General features: G+C 63.3%; 2 protein-coding genes across 8 annotated transcripts in view; one reads left to right on the plus strand and one right to left on the minus strand.

Moving 5' to 3' along the window:
• The window catches only part of SORCS2 (sortilin related VPS10 domain containing receptor 2), a 468792-nt gene extending 466785 nt beyond the window's left edge, over positions 1-2007 (plus strand). The window contains 1 exon segment of the mRNA XM_042936992.1: positions 719-2007. Within this exon segment, the coding sequence (XP_042792926.1) occupies positions 719-783 (65 nt within the window). The 3' untranslated portion in view covers positions 784-2007.
• A 1205-nt stretch (positions 2008-3212) lies between these two features.
• AFAP1 (actin filament associated protein 1) overlaps positions 3213-24348 on the minus strand; it is a 157606-nt gene continuing 136470 nt past the window's right edge. For 6 of the 7 annotated variants that reach the window (XM_042936998.1, XM_042937000.1, XM_042936999.1 and 3 more), the window contains 3 exons: positions 23462-23652; positions 21113-21274; positions 16040-18789 (listed from right to left, as the gene is read on the minus strand). In XM_042936998.1, the coding sequence (XP_042792932.1) occupies positions 18763-18789; positions 21113-21274; positions 23462-23652 (380 nt within the window). In that variant the 3' untranslated portion in view covers positions 16040-18762. Of the gene's footprint in view, positions 3362-16039; positions 18790-21112; positions 21275-23461; positions 23653-24348 lie in introns of those variants that run through there. The other variant, XM_042936994.1, reaches the window with a different exon arrangement.

Here is a 24348-nt window from a genome sequence, read left to right on the forward strand (position 1 = left end):
CCCCCTCCACAGAACCCTCCTCCCCCCCCCCCCCGCAGAACCTTCCTCCCTCCTCCCCGCAGAACCTTCCTCCCCCCTCCCCCAAGAGCCCTCCCCCTCCCCCCGCAGAACCCTCCCGCCGGCGGCCTCCCCGCTCCCCAGCCCTCCCCCCTCCCCCCACCACAGCCCCCACAGAGCCCTCCCCCTCCACAGAACCCTCCTCCCCCCCAGAACCTTCTCCCCCTCCCCACAGAGCCCTCCCCCTCCCCCCCCAGAACCCTCCCCGTCCCCCCACCCAGACCCGCGTTCTGACGTCACCGCGCCCCTTCTCTCTCCTGCCGCTCACGCCGCGCCCTGCAGCGCCCGCTGCTAGGAGGGGGCGCAGCCCCTCCCGCATCCCCCTGCTGCCGCTCGCCGGCCGCCCTGTCGCAGGTCAGTGGGCGCGACGCGCGTGGCCTTGGCCTCGGCCTCCCCTCCCGAGGCCCGCCGGGGCCCGCCGCTCGGGACGGCACCGGGAGAGCCCACCCTGTCGCGCACCCAGGAGACGGAGAGACCCCACCCCCACCCCCCCACTGCCCCGCACGGCGCTCAGGCACCACCCGCACCACTCCAGGAACCGCGGGACGCCCACCGCACGTCGGCCTCGTGGCGCTGCTGAGGCCACACGCCGGGGCCCGGCGCCCCCTGCGGCGGGGGCGGGGCGGGGGCGTGCTCACGGGCGGCCGTGTCCGTTTCCCAGGGAATCACTCCGGCGTGGTCCTGAGCATCAACTCCCGAGAGATGCACAGCTACCTGGTGAGCTGATGTCCCCCGAGGCCCGCGCCCCGGACACTCTCCTCTGCGCCGTCTCATCCCCGGAGGGCACCGGTGCTGGGACCCGCGTCCCCTCAGAGGCCTGCGGAAGCGCCCACCTCGTCCAGCGACAGATGCCCCCTCTCCTCAGCTCACGCCCGCCCAGCCCACGAGACGCACGGGGGCCTGACCCCCGCCCCCCCTGGACACCAGGCGCACGGCGCCACCCGCCGCCCCGGCCCGACCGGGCACTTCTCTGTCCCCGGACCCCGCGTGGCTGCCCCGGCTGCGCCACACCCCGTGGCCCCAGCCCGAGGCCCGGCCGCCCTGGGGACGGGGAGGTGCGCCTGCCGGGGCCGCCGGTCACCCTGCACCGTGGGCCCCTGTCCCCTCACGGGGGGGCCCCGGAGCCCCGCTTTCTTCTTCAATACCCCCCCCAGGAGGGCGGCTCCTACCTGCATGGCCTCCCTCTGCGGGGGCCGCCCTGCAGAGTCCAGAAAGCCTGTGACCCAGACCCCACCCCTGCCCCGGGCCCTCCCAACACAGCCCTCCGTGCCTCCCGCGTCCGCCTCTTTCTAAACTGCAGATAATGTAAATACCTCTTTAGGTAGCTGTTTGCGTTCTGGGGGGTGGGGGGTTCAACTTTCTACTCTGTGGTCAGGCAGTAGCCGTCTGGGTTGCTTCGTCAGAGCCCCCTTGTCGGGACCCTTCTTTTAGTGCCGGGGGTTCCGGAGGGACAGATGCTCTGAGGGCTTTGCCCCCGGAGCCCGGGCCTGCACTTCTGCAGCCGGCCAGCAGGTGGCACCCTCCCCGGGCTCCCCGCCCACCCGCTGGGGGTCTCCTCCTCCCCTGGGGCACCGCCTGGAGAAGCACCAAGGGCCCGGTGCCTCCTTACAGTTGGAGGAACCCGGGTAGGAGCCGGGGACCAGGAGAGGCTTCGGATGGCAGAACCGGAAGGGCCGTCCAGGAGCGTGCCCCTCATTTTGAAGTTGGGGAGATTGAGGCCCAGAGAGGGGTGACTTTCCCAAGGTCACACGGCAAGACAGCAGCAGAGGTGCCCCAGGGACTAGCCCTCCGCACCCCGGTGCAGTGAGTCCACTCACTCACAGACGCCTAGAATCAGGGACGCTAGCCTAAGTCTACACTTGTGAATATACAGGGGGGAGGTGTTCACCTTTTGCCTTGAACCCGGAAGTCAGTAGTCTCCTCCCTCCCCCCTTTCTCCCCCCTCCTCCTCTCCCCTCCCTCCCTCCTCCCTCTCCCTTTCTCCTCCCTCCCTCCTCCCCTCCTCTTCTCCCCCCCCTCCCTCCCCCCACTTTCCCCTCCCAGGCAGGGCTCAGGGTCTCCCCCTAGGCGATGGGGAACACCAGAGCTCAGGCTGGGAGCTCACTGGCTGGTGGTGAGTCCAGAATGAAGCCTGGGGGGCATTAACTCACTTCCCTTACAAAGGCCTGCAGGAGGGGAGACCCAGGGACAAACCCTCGCGCCCGCAACAGCCCCAGCGCACAGGAGTCCCTCAGTGTTTGCGTGTCACAAATAGGGACTCTGAGGCCGCGAGGAGGAAGGGGTCACTGTGTGTCACACGCCAGGTGGTGGAGTCCCTCTCCCCAGGCCGCCGCTCACCAGCTGGGGCTCCTGGGCCCCTCCAGAGGTCACCTGCAAGTTGTTCTTAAGACCCTCCTTGGGGAAGGGCTGGGGCCCAGAGACCGGGGACGCGTCGCTGGGGAGGTCGGCGTGGGATCCCCGGCTGGCACTCTCTGGACCTTTGCCACCCCCCCCCCCAGCCTGTTGGCAGGCTTCAAAGACACCTTAGGGAGCCCTGTGTCCTGCCGTCCACCCCCACCCAGCCTGCCCCATGAGCATCAGACACACAGGGTCAGACACCTGTCGGCACCATCCAGAGCCAAGGTCACGGTCGGCATGAGTCCCCTGGACACAGTGCCCCTCCCCCACCCCCAGCTCACCAGTGCCTGCAGGTGACCTCCCCTTTGACCTTCCTTGACCCCTCAACTTCATTCTCTCTGCTGTTTGGGTTTTTTTCCCCCTTAGTCATTGGTGTTTCTCTCGTATTTTATGTTATTGTTTCTATTAAGAGTATTTGGAGTCTGTGGACCCAAGAGCCTGGGAATAAGGTGGCATCTGAGATAACCTTGCACTTCTCCATCCCGCGGCCATACAGATCAACATGTAGGTCCGTGGCTCGTCTGCTTATACATCTGAGGCTCTAGGAGTCTGCCGTACAGGCACCTGGGGGTACGGTGTGGTCTGCGGTGGGCAGCTAACGCTCCATTCGACCGGGCCATGCCCACACTTGGCATATGCACATAACAAACATGCGAAAAATCCTTTCTTATTTTTCCTTTTTAAAAATCAATAAATCACTCGTGATGCTTTTAACAGAGATTAAATGAATATAATCGGCTTTTGCCTTATTGTGAAGCGACTATTCAACACTGACATGAACACACACGCAGGCCGCTCGGACTGTGGTCTCCAGGCCCCTGGGAGTGGGACCAGGAGTGGTTCCTAACGCTGGGAGCAGGTGGCAAGGACGTTAACCTTCAGGGTCACTGGATCAGGAACACGCCACCTGCGAGGCAACAATCCTCCCCAGCAGCTCGTAAGGTCCTGGCATGCAGCTTTCAAGGCTAGCGGAAGGGCCCGGAAGCATCAGCCCCTTTGCCAGATGAGGAGCGGAGGCCCCGGGAGGTTGAGGGCCAGGAGGCTGACAGTGCAACACAGCACAGTCCTGGGCCCGCTGTGTCTCTCTCTTTTTTTTTAATTTTGTTAACATTCATTTTTGAGAGCTAGAGTGTGAGTGGGGGAGGGGCAGGAGAGAGGGAGACACGGAGTCCCAAGCAGCCTCCAGGTTCCGAGCGGGCAGCACAGAGCCCGACGCGGGGCTCGAACCCACGAGCCGCGAGATCGTGACCTGAGCCGAAGTCGGACGCTCAAACGACCGAGGCCCCAGACGCCCCAATCATCTCTTGATCTCGGAAGTGCCACCTGGCTTGTCTCTGAGGGGCCGGGAGGCCGGCCCCTGGCCAGTGCTCCGGCCGCGTGTCCACAGCTGCTTGGGACCTTCGGCCGTGAGCTCTTGTCGGGGAAAACTCTTGCTTCCCTTCTCTCTCCCACGCCGAGCTTCCGTAAAGGCCCCTGCACATTGGCCACGTGCTCGCACCCGTTTCCAGAAGGAGGCGAGCCTGAAGCCGTGTCCGGCCGACAGAGCATGGGGACAGGGGGGAGCCGGCAGCCCGACTCCCTGGCTTTGCCCCGGAGCAGGTGCCTCAAACACCGCGAGCTCGCACACCGGGCGTCGTGGGCGCTTGAAGGCAGGGCACCCCTCTCCGCGGCCGTGGCCCTGGGATCGGGCTGCGGGCGCCGGGACGGGGGTGGCCAGGGCAGTAGCTCGCCTGCTCAGCCGCCCACCCGGAGCTCGGTTCCCACGACACTGCCTGCTTGTGTGGTGGGGGAGGGGCCCCGGCAGCCGCACAGCCGCCCCTGCAGGTCCAGACGGGCCTTAGACGCGCAGACGCCCCGCGAGCCTCAGTTTGCCGCAACGATCGCCAGGCGCCATTGGTTCCCACTGGCTGGCTGCGGGTGGCTCAAACGCCGGGCACGGTCCCCGCCTCTCCTGGGCCGCGACCCGTTGGCTCCCCGGGCGCCTCGCTGTTGGAACAAGCTGCCGCCAGCGAGGCTCGGTGGCTTTTGCAGCCCAGGGAGCTCAGACTTGCCAGTTCCAGGGGCTGAGTGCGCCGGCCCGGGCGCTGTCCTGACGCGTGCCCGTGACCCGCTGGCATCCCTGTAGCGTCATAATTAGTCACAGACGGTTCCCGGGCTCGGCAGACGGCCCTTCCTCGCTCGTTCTAGTATGCGCCCTGGCCCGGTGCTGGGAAAACACGATCATTCACTCATGCCGTGTGCGGCCGACACGACTGTGGCCCAGACGCTCAGCTGTGGTCACGATCCAACAGCGTCCTGGCTGAGGAGGCGGTGCCTGCCAGCACGGCGGTGACGAGGACAAGGTGACCGCAGCAATGACGACAGCTCCCATTGAGTCTCCGCCACGTGCCAAGTCCGCTGAGGCACTTATCGTGCAGTTTCGCAAAGCCAGCCGCCAGCAGCAGCCCCATCCCACCGTCGAGGGCAGCAAGGCGCCCAGAAACCACGTCAGGTCCCCAGTGAGCGTCCCTAGGAGCCGCCAGCCCCCCTGTGACCACACAGCTCCTGCCGAGGAGGTTGGTGGGTGAGGGCAGAGCACGGCCGGGGGAGGCGGCCGGGCGGAGGGCTTCTGGGCCGCGTGAGGACGAACGTGTCCAGGAAGTCACCAAAGGCGAGGCACTAAAGCCAGTGTATATAGTAATGTTTCTAGAATTTTCTTGGGACTCAGTGGAGAGGGGGGACAGCAGCTGTGTGCAAAGTGACGATGGGGGATGGCTTCCCGAAGAGGCGCGGATGGGAGCGAGCCAATGGAGGAGGGGAGAGGGACGGTGTGTCAGGAGAGAAGGGACCGCCTGTCTGCGGTCGTAGCTCAGGACCAGCGCCCAAGTGCGAGCAGCGGGCACCGGGCGGGAACAGGGAGGCACGGAAGCACCTGGGTTTAGAGCTTCTCTTCCAACTGCACTGGGTTTCCAGGGACAAACGAGGCAGGAAAAGGGGTCAGGGAAACAGGAGAAGGTGTGAAACTGTCGTCCGGGAGAGGGAGGAAGTGGATTCGCTGAGGAAGTTGGTAAAATTTCTAGCAGCGAGGAGGCTCCCCTGGCGATTTGAGTCACAGAGTCACGCGGGAAAACTTCCGGCGTGGCTCCGTTTCTCCCAACCACTTTCCGCCGCTCAGGTGTTAGGGACATACGCATCATTGTCCTCGGGTCACAAAATGGCTGCAGTAGCTCCAGACTTGGCACCTTCATCTCATGAAGTCTAGAGGTGCTGATCAGGTCACATGGCCATCCCGGAGGGAACCCCTGCAGCTCACTGTGTTGGTCTTGAGTCACGTGCTCCCCTACCCTCACCCCCAGCCAGAGTCAGGGCCACTGTCTGCCCCTACACTGGGGACAAAGAGCAACCACAGAAGGCTGATGGTGAGGCAGAAGTAAACGCTCGTCTTGCAGCGTCAACACCACGATGTGGGATCAGAGGGGACCCTGCCTCAATCCTGGGGGTCATGGAAGGCAGTGGGGCGGCCGGGGCTCCTCCGCTCATGAACCGGAAAACGCTGGGTCTGGAGGGCGCCCCTCCCTCAAGGCTAAGTACCTGGGACAGAAAGCAGGCACAGACGGGGGAGGGGCAGGTGGACAGCCCCCCAGCCTGTGGATGCAGAGAAAAGGCACATTTTCCGGATGAGCCTATAAAGGAAGCTGGAGGAAATTTTAGAAACCGCGTGCCTTGTGCCTGGATGGAACACGCAGGCAAATGTCCCTTCTTGGAAGCCGGACAGAAGGGGGCGGGCTGGGCGGGCGGGGGCGTAGAGCAGGGCACACGAGCAGGTTCGTGTGCAAGATAATGCGGGTCAGAGCTGCAGCGAAGGGAGCGGCGACCCCTGAGGGGGCGGGGCGGGGATCTGAAAAATAAAGGCAGGGGGACAGAGAGAGGAAGAGACCCGAAAGAGCCCCTGCGAGCGCTCTGGGGTCGGGGGGCCGTTGGTCCACACAGACTGAGCTGAAAAAGCCCAAGCGAGCAGATGCCGCACACGTTTCTGGGCTGGAAGGGCAAGGACGGGCACGTCCCAACCGGAACGGACAGAACGCTTGCAGGGGGGGCTGAGGCTCCCCCCTCGCGCGTGGCTCGCAGGCAGAAGGGCCGGGGGACCCGAGAGACGGGGGCTCGGCGTCGCCAAGGGTCCGGCCGCGGCTCGGCCCAGCTGGCTTTCATTTGTCAAGGAACTTGGACGACGTCCGGGATCCGGGACCGTTCGAGGCCGCAGGTGCACGTGCCTTCCGAGAAAGAACAGCCCCGCTGTCGTGTCAGCCGAGGGGGCTCGACGGCGAGGGCTCCGACGGCAGGGGACCGGCGAGGGCGAAAGGGCCGTGGGAGCATCGATCACCTGAATAAACGCGGAGATGGAGCAGAGCGAAAAGTGAACGGTCCCCGCGCAAACCCGGCGGCTGCGGGACGAGATGCCGGCGACCCAGCGGGCTCCCGCGACCTCCGCTTTGGTCTAGCGACCAGGAGCGCCCCACGGATCGCCGAGCACCCCTGCCGTGTCCGTGCTCTGCTCTTCCGCTGTCTGCTGTCACTCGGCAGCGCGAAGGTCCCCCCCGGAAGGTCAAGGAGACGCTGAGGCGCCAGGCGCACCGGCCGGAGAGGCACCTGCCTGCTGACGCGGGGCGGCCGGGGGGCGAGGCTTCCAGGAGAGCCCTGGGAGCCCTTTGCGGGGCTGCTGCAGACCGAGGTCGCTGTCGGGGATCTGCAGGAGGGTCCCCAGCATCTGGTCAGGCTCAGGACAGCCGCCCTCTTCGGGGCCAAAGGCCGAGATTTTCACGGCCCCCGCCTCCCTCTGTGGAATCTCTCACGCGAGGGTTAGGACCCGGCCGACACGGATCCGTCAGGACACGGAATTGGGGATTGGGCACATGCGTGTCTTGCCACGGGTCCCGGAGAACCTGGCGCTCTCTCCTCGGCCACCTCTATCGGCGGGACGCGGCGGGATGCCCGTGGCGTGGACGGGCCACCCCGGAGACGGAAACGGTGACCGGTTCACCCGTGCGGGTCTGGGAGGTGGCGAGGGCCCTAACTGTCACGGTGACTCAGTCCCCGGGTCACCCTAACCACCCGGTCGCGAGTGTACTTGTCTGGTTCCGTCCACGCACGCACTTCAGTCCTGGGGACACGGGGACCGAGGAGTCACAGCGCACACCCCCGCGGGCTCGGCCACCACGGTCACCGCTGAAACTGTGCTTCTCACCCCCCAGGCCAGGCCCGCGTGGCTCTGGAAGCTGCCAGCTGGCATCCAGACCCTGCAGCCGGGGTCCCGTGGTCCCCATGGAACTCGGGGACCCGGGCTCAGTGGAGACAGTCCCTATTCTCAGCCCTGACTTGCAAAACGCAGCCACCACCCGCTTTTCCGGAATGTTCCCTGGACCCACCACCCTGTTCTGCGTCGACAGTGGATGGAGCATTCGCGATGATGGAGTCGCCCACGCGTCTGTCTCACTAGCCTCGGGTTTCTCCCCGCGTGTCCCACGAGCGCGGCCCCACGGACCCGGTGCGCCACGACCAGGCGCCGGCACCATTCTTCGCGGCTTCAGTCTCTAATTGCACGCGTGCTAGCAGGGCGGCTGCTTGACGTGCGTCCCCAGCACCAGGTGGCCGCAGTGAGGCCGGGACTCCGAGCCTTGCTCCTCGCGAGTCTGCGCTGCCCCAAGGCGGTGGGTGCTCACCAAACGGGGAATGAATGAGAGGCGTGAATAAGAATGAATGATTCCTCAGGGGAATGAATGAGAGGCGCGAATGAATGATTCCTCGGGGGGAATGAATGAGAGGCGCGAATGAATGATTCCTCGGGGGGAATGAATGAGAGGCGCGAATGAATGATTCCTCGGGGGGGGGGGGGGGGGGGAATGAATGAGAGGCGCGAATGAATGATTCCTCGGGGGGAATGAATGAGAGGCAGGAATGAATGATTCCTCGGGGGGAATGAATGAGAGGCGCGAATGAATGATTCCTCGGGGGAATGAATGAGAGGCGCGAATGAATGATTCCTCAGGGGAATGAATGAGAGGCGCGAATGAATGATTCCTCGGGGGGAATGAATGAGAGGCGCGAATGAATGATTCCTCGGGGGAATGAATGAGAGGCGCGAATGAATGATTCCTCGGGGGGAATGAATGAGAGGCAGGAATGAATGATTCCTCGGGGGGAATGAATGAGAGGCGCGAATGAATGATTCCTCGGGGGAATGAATGAGAGGCGCGAATGAATGATTCCTCAGGGGAATGAATGAGAGGCGCGAATGAATGATTCCTCGGGGGGAATGAATGAGAGGCGCGAATGAATGATTCCTCGGGGGAATGAATGAGAGGCGCGAATGAATGATTCCTCAGGAGAATGAATGAGAGGCACGAATGAGAATGAATGATTCCTCAGGGGAATGAATGAGAGGCATGAATGAATGAGAGGCTTGAATGAATGATTCCTCGGGGGAATGAATGAGAGGCACGAAATAGAATGAATGATTCCTCAGGAGAATGAATGAGAGGCGCAAATAAGAATGAATGATTCCTCGGGGGCCCAGGAGCGTCTGTCGGGCGGAGAAGGTGGTTTCAGCTGGGCCAAAGCTTCAGGGGCTGCAGGACGGGCCTCGCCCCGTCCCTCTGGTGCAAGTGCGGGACGGGTGTGGCTGTCACTGTCACCGCTGGCCGTGGTGGCGGAGGCACTGCTGTCACACCCGTGCTTCTGAACGGCTTCTCCGGGCCAAGCCCCACGCCAGGTGGCTAAGGTCCAGAAGCGGGTGGCCCAGAGCCTGCCCCGAGAGAGCCCCCAGCCCCGGGGACACGTTTACGACAGGCGTAGGAGCCGCAGCTTTGCCGGTTTTCTTGCTCATCCTGTCGGGGTCACGCAGAGGGACGCGAAAGGAGAGCCACGTGCACGTGGCTTGAGGCAGCAGCTCACCTGGGCACTGGGGCGGGGGGGTGGGGAGACACACCTGTATGGCACCTGGGTACAGAGGGGTCCCCGGGTCGCCCCGGGAGCGCCGCTTCTGAGATGAAGGGAGGAAGGGGGGGAACGTGGGGCAGGCCAGACGCGACGGGCAGGGTCGACGGAGCAGGGTCCTGGTTCAGAAGGCGGGCGGGAAGGGGTGAGGCCCTGCCACTCTGGCGCCTTCTACCGTTTCGTGGGCGCCGATGGTCGCTCCCCAAGGAGCCCTCACGCGTGGTGGGATATGGAGGCCGAGGCTCCCGTGGGGAGAAGAGGTCCTACTGGGGACAGCGAGTCCCGTGCCCACCGCCAGAAATGGGAAGGACAGTGTCTCGGGAGGCGCGTAGTTGAGACACGCCGTGGAACATTCTAGATGGAGTCTAGAACGGCTTGACAGACGTGGGCGGGGTAGGCAGAGGAGGTGGGGGAAGGAAGATGGGGCCGGCTGCCCGGTCTGCTGCTTCCTGCTGCCTCCTCTCCCTGCACTGCTGCCCCACGGCCCCCTAGGACCCCTGACACCCCCTGGTGCCCCTGACACCCCCGGCCCCCCCAGGACCCCTGACATCCCCCCAGCCCCCTGGCACCACTGACACACCACCCAGCCCCCTGGGACCCCTGACACCCTCCCTGCCCTGGCCCCCGGGACCCCTGATACCTCCTGGTGCCCCTGACACCCCCAGGCCCCCCAGGACCCCTGACACCCCCCCAATCCCCCGGGACCCCTGACAACCCCCGCCAGGTGTCCCTGGACCCCTGACACCCCTGGTGCCCCTGAAACCCCGGGGCCCCCCGGACACCTGACAACCCCCGCCCAGGTGTCCCTGGACCTCTGACACCCCCTGGTGCCCCTGACACCCCCGGGCCCCCCCATGACCCCTGACACCCCCCCAGCCCCCTGGGACCCCTGACAACTCCCCCTGCCCCGGCCCCCTGGGACCCCTGACACGCCCCCCAGCCCCCTGGGACCCCTGACACCCCCGGCCCCCCCCAGGACCCCTGACACCCCCCCAGCCCCCTGGGACCCCTGACAACTCCCCCTGCCCCGGCCCCCCGGGACCCCTGACAACCCCCGCCCAGGTGTCCCTGGACCCCTGACACCACCTGGTGCCCCTGACACCCCCGGCCCCCCCCAGGACCCCTGACATCCCCCCAGCCCCCTGGGACCCCTGATACCCCCCCCCAGCCCCCTGGGACCCCCGACACCCTCCCTGCCCTGGCCCCCCGGGACCCCTGATACCTCCTGGTGCCCCTGACACCCCCGGGACCCCCAGGACCACTGACAACCCCCAGCCCCCTGGGACCCCTGACAACCCCCGCCCAGGTGTCCCTGGACCCCTGACACCCCCTGGTGCCCCTGCCACCCCCAGCCCCCCCAGGACCCCTGAAATCCCCTGGCCCCCCTGACAGCCCCCCCTGCCCTGGCCCCCCGGGACCCCTGACACCCCCCCGCCCCGGCGTATTGGGACCCCTGACACCCCCCGCCCGGGCGCCCCAGAACCCCTGACACGCCCCACCCTGGCCCCCGGGGCCCCTGAAATGCCCCCTCCAGTGCCCCAGGACCCCCAGCCTGGCATCCAGCCGCATCCAGTTCCCATGACTTTACTCCCATCGCAGCACGAAGCTTACACACGGCAGTCGTGGGGACCCTCAGCCTCCCCGAGAAGACGGGCCGACCCTGCAATGTGGGGACGCCCACCTGAGGGGCCTGCCGGCGGGGAGGGGCTGGGGGACAAGGCGTGGTCGTGCGTGCATCCGGCTGGCCTCCCTGTGGCCTCTGCCACCTCCCGTGGCCAGTTCTGCCTGGTGTAGTCGTCAGAGCCTTGAAACACTTCCCTTCCCTGCCTGGAACCCTCCAGGGCCTTCCAGCCCCACCGGGAAACTCCTCTCCGTCGGAAGCAGCCTCTGCTGGTTGCCCCCGCCCCCCTGCACGCCCCCAGCCCAGCCCCCCAACCCAGCAGCACCCCCTTTCCTCCATTCAGCATTTGCCTCCTCCCTGAGCCCCTCTTCAGGGGAGCCTTGCTCTGTCTGCACAGGGTGGACCCCACGGTGGCCGCAACGGCCACAGCTCAGAGACGTCACCCCTGGGGCACTTGTGGGGAGGACCGGGCCTTCTCTTCCACGGGCGCGGCTGTGCCTGCACACAGGCTTGGGCTCCTTGACGGGGACGGGGTGCTGACTGCCCCACCTCCTGCTCGGGGACCCAGTCACCAAAGCTGGACTGTGTCCCCCCTGACCCGCAGCCGAAAGCACCGAGCTGCCCCACCTCCCCTGGGCTTGAGGGCCCCGCGTGGTCTGCGCTCCCCCAGCCTCCGCCCTGCCCTCTCCCGCGACGGCCCCTCGTTCCTGCCTTACGGCCTGCGGCCTGGCTTCCCTCGGCCCGAATGCTGGAGCTTTTCGAGGCTGAGTGTTTGTTTGTTTTTTATCGTTGCCCAAGCCGCGCTCGGGAAGCTCAGCCCCGCGGGAGCGGGAACCCTCACGGTGCGTCCGCGTCCCCCGCCCGCCCTGTGTCCAGAACAGTCTTGGGCGCAGGACGTGGCTGTCGGACTGCTCCCCCTCCCCGCCGGCCACTGCCTGCTGTGACCCAGGGTGGAAGCGGGTCGAACCCATTTCTGTGCTCCCAGCGCCCAGGACGGCCTGACCAGGTGCTCAGGAGAGTCTGTTCAACAAAACTGGTCGGGGCCCGAATGTCAGGCCCGATGAGGTGCTTCTCCCGTGGCTGGAGGGACTCGGGAAGGATGAGGCACCGCCACCCGGGGCGTCGGGCCCTCCCACCGCTGCTCTGCTCCGTCCGGCCCCAGGAGAAGCGCAGCGGCGTCGGGCTCGGAGCATCGGGCCCGAGTACTTTGCGGCCGCGGCTACCAGTCGGCCCTCTAATGTCCACCCGCCGACGAGCGAGGCAGAGAGAGGGGCCCCCTCAGAGACAAGCCAGATGGCACTTCAGACACCAAGAAAGAAGAGAACGAGGCAGAATTCAAACCAGAGACCGCCGACCGGCAGGGCCACGTGGGGCAGCACCGGGGCCGGTCAGGAGGCAGAGGGACCGGAGAACCGGGTTCATGGGAAGGAGCAGGTGGGCCGGCACAGACAGGCCTGGGATTGGCGACTCGGAATGATTTCACCAGGCTCTGGGCCGCAGAGGTCCTGCGGGGACCAGGGAAGAGGGTGGTGGCCCAGAGCGTAGGGGCCCCACACGGGAGGCGGTTGGGGGCTGGGCTCCAGAATGCTTGGTCTGCACGTGAGAGCGTGCTCACGGGCGAGCCCTTCACCATCACCAGGAACTGGCTGGTCCCGGGAGGGCAGTCTGTGCGTCCAGGGGTGAGGCCGGCCGCCCCCCGGGAAGGAAGCAGGCAGCCCTCAGCTCCGTGCGCCCCCACCCCCGTGCGCAGCTCGAGGACAGACCAGCCCTCTCGGAGGTCAGGGCCGGCTGGCACCAGCCCCCCCAGGTCAAGAGGTGAGCGCACCTGACCCCTCGCACTGGGTGGGCACCCCTCCTGTGTCTCTCACCCCCCTTCTCGACCAGTTGGTCCCTTTGTACGAAAAGACAGCCACTCATCAGAAGATCGATGAAGTTCCCGTCATGAAATTTCTGGATCCCAGACACCAGCTAACGTCTTCCCTGCTTCCCCTTAAGGAGCTGGGCTCCCGATTTACGCTGGTGAGGCTTTGTGTCGCCTGCCCCCCGCCCCAAGTTATAACGCACATGATGAGTATCCTGAGTCGTCTCTGGGGTCTTCTGGCTGAGCTTTAAAAGAAATTAAAGAGGCACTTCCTGTTCCTTCGTCAACCCAGCGGGGCGTGACCTGTGTTCGAGACCTGAGAAAGAGCCTCAGTCAACACAGACTTACCAAATCTCCCCGGGGGACAGACTGCCTGGGGTGGGGGGGGGGGGACAGCTCTCGTTGGGGCAGGGAAAGCTCTGTCCCGGCTCCTGAGTGGGGTTACACGGGGTTACGGCCATGCCGAGACCCCCCCTCCACCTAAGGCGGATGGAACGAAAGGCCCTTTCGCCATCTGTGACGGGCCCAGCCCCACCCCACACCACAGAGAGACAATGCGGGGCGAGGGGCACCCTGGAAGGTGGGTCTGGGCGGGCACTCGGGTCACCCGGACGTCCCTGGGTCCCACATAGGTACTCGTGCAACGACTCCAGCTCTCGCCGACCCGGGGTCAGACCCGGCCCCCCTGCTTGTCGAGCGGGACTTCCACCCTGCGGGGCCCCCCTCACCTCGCCAGGGGCGGCTCCTCGGACCCCAGGGTCGTCTTGTCCAACGACCGGCCAGCCCCGCAGCTGGGGCCGTCTCCTGCCCGTGCCAGCCCTTCCCAAGGCAGGACCAGGTCAAGGAGAGCTCTGGGGGCAGGAGCCGGCCACCTGGCGGGGGCGGGGCTTGGTTCGCTCCATCTGCGGCTCAGACTGGGCGCGTGCACCCGCGGGGGGCATCCCTGCCTCTCTGCACCGCTGCGAGCCGGCCTCGGGCTGTCACTCTCATTCAGGTCCCGGCCGGCGGCCGTCTTCCTTCCTCCAAACAGACATGGGGCCATCCCACCCACGCGCGGAGCCCCGGGCGTGCCCCACAGCTCCCTCTTCTCCACAGGACGCGGGGGGGCCCTCCGGTCTCTCCAGCCGCTGGTCTAGACTCACCTTCCACCGACCCCCCTCGCCACCCCCGCCTTCCCGTGTCCTCACAGCCCGGCCTTGGCCTGAGCGGCCCCTGTTCTCACTCTCCACCCTCCGCTCCTGCCGCTGCCTCCGACGGCGACGTCCTTCCCTTGCCTCGCTCCTTGCCGAACTCCTATTTAAACACCACGGCCTGGCTCAAGTACCCACCCTCCTGCACACCCTCCCCACCGTCTCGAAGGCCGCCACACCTTTCCTGGAGATGCCGGACGTCTCCACGCGGCCCTGCACTCGCCGGGGACGTCCCGGCCGACTGTGGACGTGAGCGAGCCCCCGAGAGCAAGACACGTCCGATCCGTAACCTGGCCCGGAGCCCGGCACTCAGCAGGTGCACAAGGGTTTCTTCAGTTCGGGTCTGTAGACTACGAACCACTTAAAAACACAACAGCTCAGGCTCTTTCATGAAAGAGGGTCCTTGCGGATGGAAACAAAGCACAGCCCCCACCTGCTCCTCCCCTGCTCCTTCTCCCCCCCCCACCCCCCAAGGAGACTGCCCGCAACTCGCCCCATTCCTGGCTGCTCTGCAAACCGAGTGAGCGAGACCCGGAGGCTGGCTGGACGCGTACCGCTTTATTGATAACACACAAATGAGGCACGCCGGAGGGCGCCAGTCCGTGCGCTACACCGTGTAAAACAGTAGAAAAATCAGTTAGTAAAGCAGAAAATTCAAGTGATTTACTACAATATGGAGCAAACGGCCTGAAAACTGGTATCTCCATTGGCAGTTTCCACCGATAAAAGTTCTGACTTCATGAATTAAATACATTGAGAAATACAGTGAAAATCTATTTACAATCATTTAAAATGGGCACCGGTGACATATTTAATTAAAAAAAAAATCTTTGACGCTTCTAGTTTGTTTTTTTCAAAGAGAATTTTAAATATGACTTTAGTTTTTTTTTTTAAAAAATACAGTAGGAAATAATTACAATCTTAATATGAAAACATTTTACAACTTATAGCCGTGGTCAATTAATGCTAAATATGATGCAAAAGTTGGTGTGAAAATTAAAGTCACTGCTTCCCTTCTCACTAGAAATCAAATACAAAGATAATTTCATTAAAAACACCTTTGGTCCCTAAGAGTCACGATCTGACGATCCCATGTTGAAAATACCTTCCATGGCGACAGCTCGGAACGCCTGGGGACACGTGCCCGCTGCCGGAAAGGGGACTTTTTCTGGAAGATCGCAGCTGGAACTGGTTCACAAAAGATGGGGCGGCAGAATCGAGGGAGCCCGGCGACCCCTGGGGTGCAGCCACCTGCCTTCGCCCCGGACACGCCGCCTGGGGGCGCTCGCGGGAGAGGCTGAGCCCGCCTCTGGGCACGCGGTGCCGTTCCCCGTCACGTCTTCACAGTATCAACCCGGCCCTCCACGGGGACAGCAAGCAGCCAGCAATGACAACAGGAACAAAGAGTGATTGCTCTCTTTAAAACGACACGACAGACTTAAAATTTTTCCCATTAAAAAATTATCTTAGAAAAAAAAAAAAAAGAGGGCAGCCACAGTGGGCCATGGGAGCGATGCCGCCTCGCCCCTCGGCAGGTCCTGTCACACGCCTCGGCCAGCAGACCGAGTGCACGGCCCGGTGTGTGGCCAAGATGAGGCTTCCAGCCAGAGGGCACGCGGGGACGGTCGCCATTCCCTTCTGGACAGAAAAGATGTGACCACAGACAAATGGGTCTTGCCCGAAACACCCATGCTGCCCCCAGGTTGATCCCCTTGCAAAGCTGCACACAGGTTCCAGACTGTGGCTGTGAGTGAACAAGTCTGAGTCTCCTTCCTGGGCGCGGCCTTCAGGCCTGAGGGCACAGACCGCTCCAAACAGACTTGACAAAAGGTAAATCCGCAAACCATTCGGGTAGTTTGTTGAAACGCATGCGGGGGAGATCAGGCTTGGCAACACAGAGGTGTGCGGATGAATGGGATGGCGGGGGGGGGGGGGGGGGGGGGGACGACAGGTTCACACCACGGCGTGAAAGGTCACCCAGAGAAGACTCCAGAAAGCTCCACGGCCATCTGGACCGCTCCCCAGACCCACACTGGTTACCCTGTGGTGGAACCTTCCAGACGCCCGGCAAGGGTGTGGCCAGCTTGCAGGGCCTTGCCCAACCCTCTACGGACTCTGAACAAAGGAAAAGTGACCTTCCCACCTATGCCCACACCAGGTGACCATTTTCTGCCCACCTGTGCCCACACTGAGGTGACCATCTGCTTCTGTGCAAAAGGCTGGTGGGTGACTTTCAAACATTACAACACAGGAGGCGGGAGGGGATTTTGAAGGTGGATGACATGTGACGAGAGGCAGCGCCTGGAGACTGACGGTGTGGCTTCAAGTGCTAATGGAAGTGGCCCGTCACCCTCAGAGCTGCTCCCATCTGCGAGCCCAGCGCGTGCCTCCCACTTTGGGTCAGGGCCCCGTCATGGTCTGGCCATCACTCCATGAACAGGACCGTCTGTTACGGCTCGGGTGATGTCTCCAGTGGGACGTGACCGGCACCCACGCAGCGAGGGACCCTCAGCCCGCTGCACACGTCACCTCGCCGGGCAGGGCCCGAGCCCTGGGGCACTTGGGGAAGGTGGTAAAACGACATCACTGTCAGGATTCTGACAAGATGGCTAATGTGTGTCTAATATATACAGACATAAATTAAAAACTCTATTTATTGAACATATACAAATAAATAACTTAATTTGAAGCAAATCCCTTCACCTAACTTTCTGACCAAATCTAAAGACATCGAGGGGAACGCACAGCAAAGGAGCCCAATGTCAGCAGACTTGCTCTCCGCGCGACCCCCACAGGTGGCTCCGCGGGACGCAGGACCCGCCTGAGCCTGTTGGCCCCTTTAAAGGGTTCGTGGCTGTGAAAGCGAATTTAAAACCTGGCGTTTTAGACACCAGTTTTGTTCGTCAGGAGCGTGAGGACCAGGGTCCGAGTCCTAGTCCAGGCTCTGGGTCCAATGGGCTGTGTCCTTGGGCAAACTCATGGGGATGAGGGTTAGCACCGCCTGGGGTCTCCCCGGCTGTGCTGTCCACGGTCGGGCGCACAGGCTGCACACTTTCCCTCCTGATGGCCCTAACCGGGCAGCTGTCTCGGGCAAAGTCGGCTGTCAAGCAGAGAGGCCCCAGCGCCTTACGCTGAGAAATTTTACTGGACCGGAAGGCAGCAAAAATCTACGGTGGATCACACTTTTTGCTTTTACAGAAAATCAGTTTCACAGAAGGAAGGCAAGGCGGTCCAGCTTCCCACACGGACGACAGCAGTGCTGGGAAGATGGGCCCTGAGGTCTTGGGGGCATTCCCCCTCGATGTCCCAGGGGGTCGAATGGGCTGGGTGCTGGGGAGATGTGTCTCCACCTGCTAACGGGTGACGGGGGCCCTGAGGGACAGGCCAGGCGACAGCTGTGTCTCCGCTCGGCCCACCTCCACAGCTCACACTCCCTGCTGTGAACTGTCTCGCTAAGGTCACAGGCAGCCTCAGGACCCCTAAGAAGAAAGGGCGGTGGGAGCCGTGGCGGAGCCCAGGACAGGCTACGCGGGCGCCTGGGGGAAAAGCAGGGGAGACGGCTTCTTGTCTGCGGTTCCCGTATTTGGTGGGGAACCCGCGGCGGACGGAAGCCTTGCTCCGCCGCGGCTCCACATGGTGCAGGAAACGACCTCCGCGCGTGTGTGACGCGTGCCCCCGAATCTGTCTGCAGAGGGGTCCTGGGGTGACCGACTTTTATTCCGTCGGTAGCTGCACCCCCCATTACTGAGGATTCCTGAGAGGGTCCCTCTGGAGACACAGCAGATTACCTGGCTCTTAGAAACGCCACACGGGTGCAGGGACCCGACCCCGGCCCGCGGGCCTGGGAGCAGCCCAGTGCCCCGGCGCTCCGGGTCTGCGTGCGGGAGGCAGGGCCGTGCTCTCGTCCCGCACGAGGATGCTCTGGTTCTGTGGCCGGGCGGCTTCCAGAACCTGCTTCTCTCACGGGACTGGCCCGTCTGTAAGTGGAGGTTTCACTGGAATCCCGCGAGGCACCTGCGGGCTCTGAGTGGCAGGCAGGGTCGGGGACAGCGGGGAAGGGGACAAGGACACACATTGGTGAGCAGCAGAGACACTCCGCTGCCTTTCAAAAGCAGTACAAATAATTAATAAAATATGGTACAGAACCTCTGAAGAACCCTTAGAGCTAAGTGCAACACATGATAAAAGGAGAATCTTTTTAAAGTTTAAAAAGAATGGCAGCTTTTCACGTCACGGTGACGAAAGCCTTTGTCCAGAAAAAAGACGGTAAAAGGGGAAAGATGCTTCACAGCACAGATGCGTCACGTGCCCGCCTCCAGTGACGAGGGGGACGGGCGCGTGGGGAGGGACGCGGAGACCCCGGCCTCTGGGCAGACGGGTAGGGCGGTGCCCCTGCCCACGCCGGCCGCGCTCACCCGCGAGGGCCCGGCGCTCCCGGAACCCGGGAAAGGGGTGCAGCTCCCCGTTCGCCACGGGGCTCCTTCCCGTCCTCTCTGCTCTTTGGCAAGTGGAGGCGGAAGCCAAAGTGTTACCAGGAAGTCTCTTTAAGGGGGACGTGAACAGTAGCGAGAGTGCGCGCGGGCGGGCGTGGGCGCTGGCGTCGGAGCTCGGTCACAAACCCTCGCGTCCTGTGCCGCGGCCACGCGGGTGGGGCGTCCTGCCGTGCTCTACGTCCCGTTCTTCAGCTCCCATTCCTAAGTGTGGCGAGAGAAAGGCACAGGTCACGGTGGCCGGGGCCAGGAGGCAGGGCTGCGCCCCGGGGACGCAGGCCGCCTGCAGTGTGGGGACCGGCACGGCGGGGAGAATGGCCGTCCCACCCGGGAGTCAGACGCACGCGAGGGGCCGCCGGGAGGTGCAGGGAGGGGGCGTGTGTGGGCGCGGGGCCGGGGGCCGAGCGGGGCGGCCGCGCTCCATCCCCCACGCCCCCGGGGGCAGCGCTGGCCGACGTGCACGCCCGACTCCTGCTGGACTAACGGGGCTTGTTCACTGCGCACCTGCGCACATCGCATGAAACGGGGGATTTCTCACCTTTTCTGGGGTCGAAAGTCGAAGCTTAGTTATACTTAAAAGCACAGCTTTGGCCAATGTGCCGGAAACAGAAGCAAAACCAAGCCGCCCTCACGCCCAGGAAACCACGTGTGGGCACGGTCAGGCAGGCTGTGCAGACAGAAGACCGGCCTCCAGTGCGTCCTCCCTCGGCCCTTCTGCTGCTTCCCCAAGACGGCCACGTGGGCAGGTGTCCACCGTGAAAGCCAGGAGGCCGCGTCCCCCCCCACCCCCCCCCGCCACACCGCCGCGGCTCACGATGTGCCCCGGGGCCGTGCAGGGTTTAGAGAGAAGACGGGTGTGCGTGTTGTCCACAGAAGCTGCCACGTGTCTCCCCGACAAGTTTAGCAAAGGTAATGCAATCGCCAGGCGCGGGTCACAGTGGCCAAAGCCAGGAGGGACAGAGAGAGCTGCACGAACACACCGAAGCAGGACAAGGTGGGAAGGGAGACCACAGCCCTGCAGGCCCTCGCTGGAGAGTCTGCGGAGAGGTCGGGCGCCACCGTGAAGCAGCCCGGCACCCGCCACCTCCGGAAGGGTTTGCCTGTGGAGGCTCCAAAGGCACGCTGAGGCCATGGCACCAGGCTTCCAGAACACCCGTCAGCGTGCAGGTTTCCTGATGGAGCCGGGGGGAGCACCGGGCCTGGAGCTGAAAGCCCGTGACAGGTGCCTCCCACCATCCGGGTTCCCATCGGGACCCGGAAGTCACTTAAGGGATGCCATCTGGGCTAACCCCTCCCGTGCCCAGAACGAGCCGACTGTCCTGGTCCTCAGAAAGGGGCTGGGGTGGGCCCCTGAGAGCACGCGTGTGATGCCCCTAAGTGTGGATTACTGTTCCCAAAGCCCCTGGCCCTGACCCCAGCCATGAGGCCCCTGTCGCCTCCCAGGGATCCCGGGAAACCCCTGTGCGACCCCCCTCCCTCAGTGAGGGACCCGCAAACAGGGACAGCGGCTCCCCTCTGTGGGCCTGGGCTGGCCTCAGTGCTGCCACCCATCTGAACCGGCCGAGGTCACGGAGAAGCGGCAGGAGCTGCCGTCCCCAAGCCGGGGGGCCGCCGGCACCCCCAGGGCATACAGCTGGATGGGGGGCTGCCGCGGCTCAGTGGTAAATCTGATTTCTTCCACAGGAGAGAAACAAAATAGCTGCCACGCTCTTACTGCACGGCTCATCTACAAACAATTAGCGGCACCAGGGGGGCCGGCTCTGTGCGCTCCCCGGGGGGGCTAACGGGCACACGGCAGGGACACCTCTCAGCGGTCAAGCGTGTGCCAGGAAGGACGTGCCCGCAGCCACAGCCGCCAGCACCCACCGTGGGCACCCAGAGGGCCGCTCTCACCCACACACAGCCACCTCTCAGAAGACACTGCATCTCTAGCCAGGTCGGGCAGGTTCTCACAGCGACTAAGGGCCCAGAGGCGGCAAAGGGAGGCTGCCCGCCTCCACACGCGTCAGAGCAAATTACATGCATCTGATGAATTAAGGTAATTACTCCCAGCCCGACTTCTCTGCATGCCACGCTTGCGGTCACCGCAGTCAAGAACCGTTCACTTTGACAAACTATAACGGATTTAACATTTTCTGAGAGTTTTCGGTCTAGCATCCCAGCTTGTCAGGGCCGATCCCAGACAGGAGACTGGAGAGCACAGGTGGGCACAGGGGTACACCCTGTGCCCCCAGCACCACCGGCAAGGCAGTGGGGCAGCCTGGACTCTGAGAACCAGAGGTCACCTGGTCCAGTCCCCACCCCAGGTCCTCCCAGAGCCACAGTTGCTAGGGACACCAGCTGGTCGGTGCCCTGAGCTAGGTTCTGGGGCTCTTGGCCTTTGAAAAGGAGGAGGACCCTGAAGGAGGCCCTGGCTGTGGGGATAACGGCGAGGCCCTTGGAGCCCCCCCCCCCCCCACCTGTCCCTCCCACAGCAGCCAGCACACCCTGGGGCGGATGCCTCTGCACACGGGAGGGCGGAGCTCACCTTGGCCTTCCGCAGCACGTGCCCGCGGCAGGGGGAGCTCCCGGTAGGCTGGCTCTTCCGCAGCACGGCCGCGCTGTTCACCGGCACCGGGCCCTCGGCATCGCTGGTCTCGCAGCTGGACATGGGTGAGCTCTCCAGAGTCCGATGCCTAAAAACTGGAGACTGTCAACGCAGAGAGAAGGCCCCTCGTGAGGTATGGTTTCCAGGCCATCAGCATTTTCCAGCAGGAGAATCATTCATTTAAATTTTTTAACGTTTATTTATTTTTGAGAGACAGAGAGAAAGAGAGACAGAGAGACAGAGCACAAGTGGGGGAGGGGCAGAGAGAGACGGAGACACGGAATCCGAAGCAGGCTCCAGGCTCTGAGCTGTCAGCACAGAGCCTGACACGGGGCTTGAACACACGAACGGTGAGATCACGGCCTGAGCCAAAGTCAGATGCTCAACTGACTGAGCCACCCGGGCACCCCGAGAATCGTTCATTTTAAAGAAAACACATGGGTTTTGGAAACAGGCAGAGACAACAATGACAATGGCCCTGCATGGTTAGCACCTGGTTCTGAGAGCACCTTCGAAACGCCATTTCAGACGGGACGACTGGTCGAGCTGGGCAGCTGTCCATTTGCACGGTGCTTTGTACCTTCAGAAAGCTCTGCGTGCCACCAGGCAGTGAAAGTCACTGTGACCGTGGCTGGTGGCAGCGCAGAGCTCCCTGGAGTGACCCCAGCCCGGATAATCCTGCAGCCCATACGGCTCGTGGACACCAAAGGAAGACGTCTTCTGAAACGCTTAGCATGTGACCAAATGTGCCTACAATTGGCAGCACCCCACCCCCCCCCACAAGGACACAGGCTGCTCCCTGGGGAAGAGGACTGGTGGGGAGCAGTGCCCACCCCGATGGGGGCCCAGGACCAAGCTCCCCATCATGGCGGCATAACACATGGTCGCATGCTGCTTGGGTCATACGGCACACCACTGAGTAGAACACTGCTTCAATCACCACTCAGTTGGGTCACTTGGAACCCCCTACGGGGGCTGCTGGCCCTGGATGCCAAGCAGCTAGCTGTACCCATGTTCCGGTTCACTTGGACATGCTTTTCAAAGGCCATGCTGGCCAGGAGGGAGTGGGGGACAGAATGGTTGGTAAGGAGAGAGTAACACCATCTCTCCCTGGGAGAGGCCAAGCTGGGTCCGTAAGGCAGCCCGTGATGCTCCTCTGGGACATCTGTCCCATGAGCCGCATTCCCAGGACAAGGTCCGGGCGGGTAGAGCCGGGAGCTGCCAGTGCCGGGACCGATGACAGCACCAAGGTCCAAGGAGAGACCTCCCGAGGGAGGACGTGGCCGGGCCCTGCGGGCTGGGTGGGGAGGCTCAAACAGACCAGTCCTGAGCCTTCCCAAGGACAGGCTTGGCTTTGTGAGCCCCAAAGGAGAAGAGTTGATAAACGGGGGCCAAGATGGGGACTCTTGGTTGGGGGGGGGGGGTGCAGGGTCACCGCTAGAGAGAGGAGGAACCCCCGGGGGGATGCGGGGTTTCAGCTGTGCCATACATCCATAAAGACATCAGTCTTCCCCGCGGGTCCACCCCAGTGCTGAGGGGAGGGGCAGGGGGCTTCACCCAGGCTCCACATTTTGCCAGGAAGTTTGGAAAGAGGGACAGAAAGGAGCCCTGGGAAGCGGGTCAGGTGGCGGGGGGGGGGGGGGGTCACAGGCTCCCGCAGAGAAGGAGGCACCGCATTCAGGGCTCCCCCCTGGCCACGTGTGCTCGGGGCGGGGGGGGGGGGGGGCGTCACTTCACTTCTCTGGGTCCCACGTTCCTCGACCGTAAAACGGAAGTAGTGACATCAGACTCTGAGGGTCATCTGGACCCGACAGAATAGTTATGAGAAGGATGCTGGTAGCTTCTCAGTGACTATGAGTCCCAGAGAGTGAACAGGAAGCCCCTGAAGGCACTAATTTGTGTTTCGAAAGTTCTTTCCCCTCGTCCTGTCAGATTTGACAAGGGTTCTGCCCCCCGCAACTTGGCGGGATCCCCAGCATGTGCTGGACGCTTCGTGAAAACCTGCTACGTGGGATTGAGATTTCTAGCTACTGAGCTGGAATCCAATCAGGACGTGTTTGGAAAGAGATAAAGAGAGCTGTGTTCCATGACCGGATCCAGGAAAGCAGAAGAGGGGGGCTGCTGTGTCCTACGATGACGGCATCCGGGAAGGGAGAGGAGGGGGGCCGCTGTGTCCACCATGCTTACCCAAAGAAGGGAAAACGTGAGGCCAGTGGCTCAGAGCACAGCCAGGAACCCATCCAGAGCTGGCATGTGGCTGAGTGCTCGCTGGGCTGGCAGGGACTTTACCTGTGGGCTCGACGTCCCTGATCGGGGCTCGATGGCCAGGCCCAGGGTGACCCCGCCGGCCAGGGCCTTCTTCAGGCTCTCCTTGACCTCCGTGAGTTCCAGCTCCAGGTTGACGCGCTCGGCCTCCTTCTGCTTACACTCCTCCTCCAGCCGCTTCAGCTTGCCTTCCAGAACCGCCTGTGGCTTCCTGCCTGCAAGCCCACGGACACGCTGTCGCTCTGGCCAATAGATGGCACACGCCGCTGCCCTTCGCGCGAGCTCTGCACAGCGCTGTGGGCCAAGCGGCCCTGACCTGGGTTCCCTTCTACAAAACTCAAGTTCAGCTGTTCGCTAAAAGAACAGCGACCATTTCCAACCGCTCTGCTTTCCTGCAGCTGGGAGACTGTGGCCCTGGAGGCCGGAGGCCTGGATTCCCACAAATCCCAGAATTCTGGGCCCAGGCCTCAGCGTACTCACTTCAACATATGGGACTCAGGGCAGATGCCTGCAGGGGTGCCGCTGGCTTGGAGAGTCTGGAGGTTGTCCTGTCCCAATCCCCCCCCCCCCCCCATGATTCCTGGGCCTTCTCTCCTCCCGGAGGATCCACAATAAAGCTTTCACCCCCACAGAATAGGCACCTGTCGCTTCAAGGTGCATTTACTGGACTCACTTTATTTGAAATGTGTCCCACGGACATAAGGCGGCTGGCAACGTACCCACTGCACGTGCAGGAAAACCGATCCCAAGGGGTTACCCGGCTCGCGTGTGTGGCCCTGGCCTGGTGTCACCGCGTGGGAGCTGGTCTAACCTGTCTGCATCTTTGCGACCCTGCAAGCTTGAAACAACAGAAGGAAGAAATCCTCCTTCTGTCTTGTGGGCCTGGAGGCTCCTACCCAGGTCTCTGACTT

This window comes from Panthera leo, chromosome B1, assembly GCF_018350215.1.
Source record: "Panthera leo isolate Ple1 chromosome B1, P.leo_Ple1_pat1.1, whole genome shotgun sequence".
Lineage (NCBI taxonomy): Eukaryota > Metazoa > Chordata > Mammalia > Carnivora > Felidae > Panthera > Panthera leo.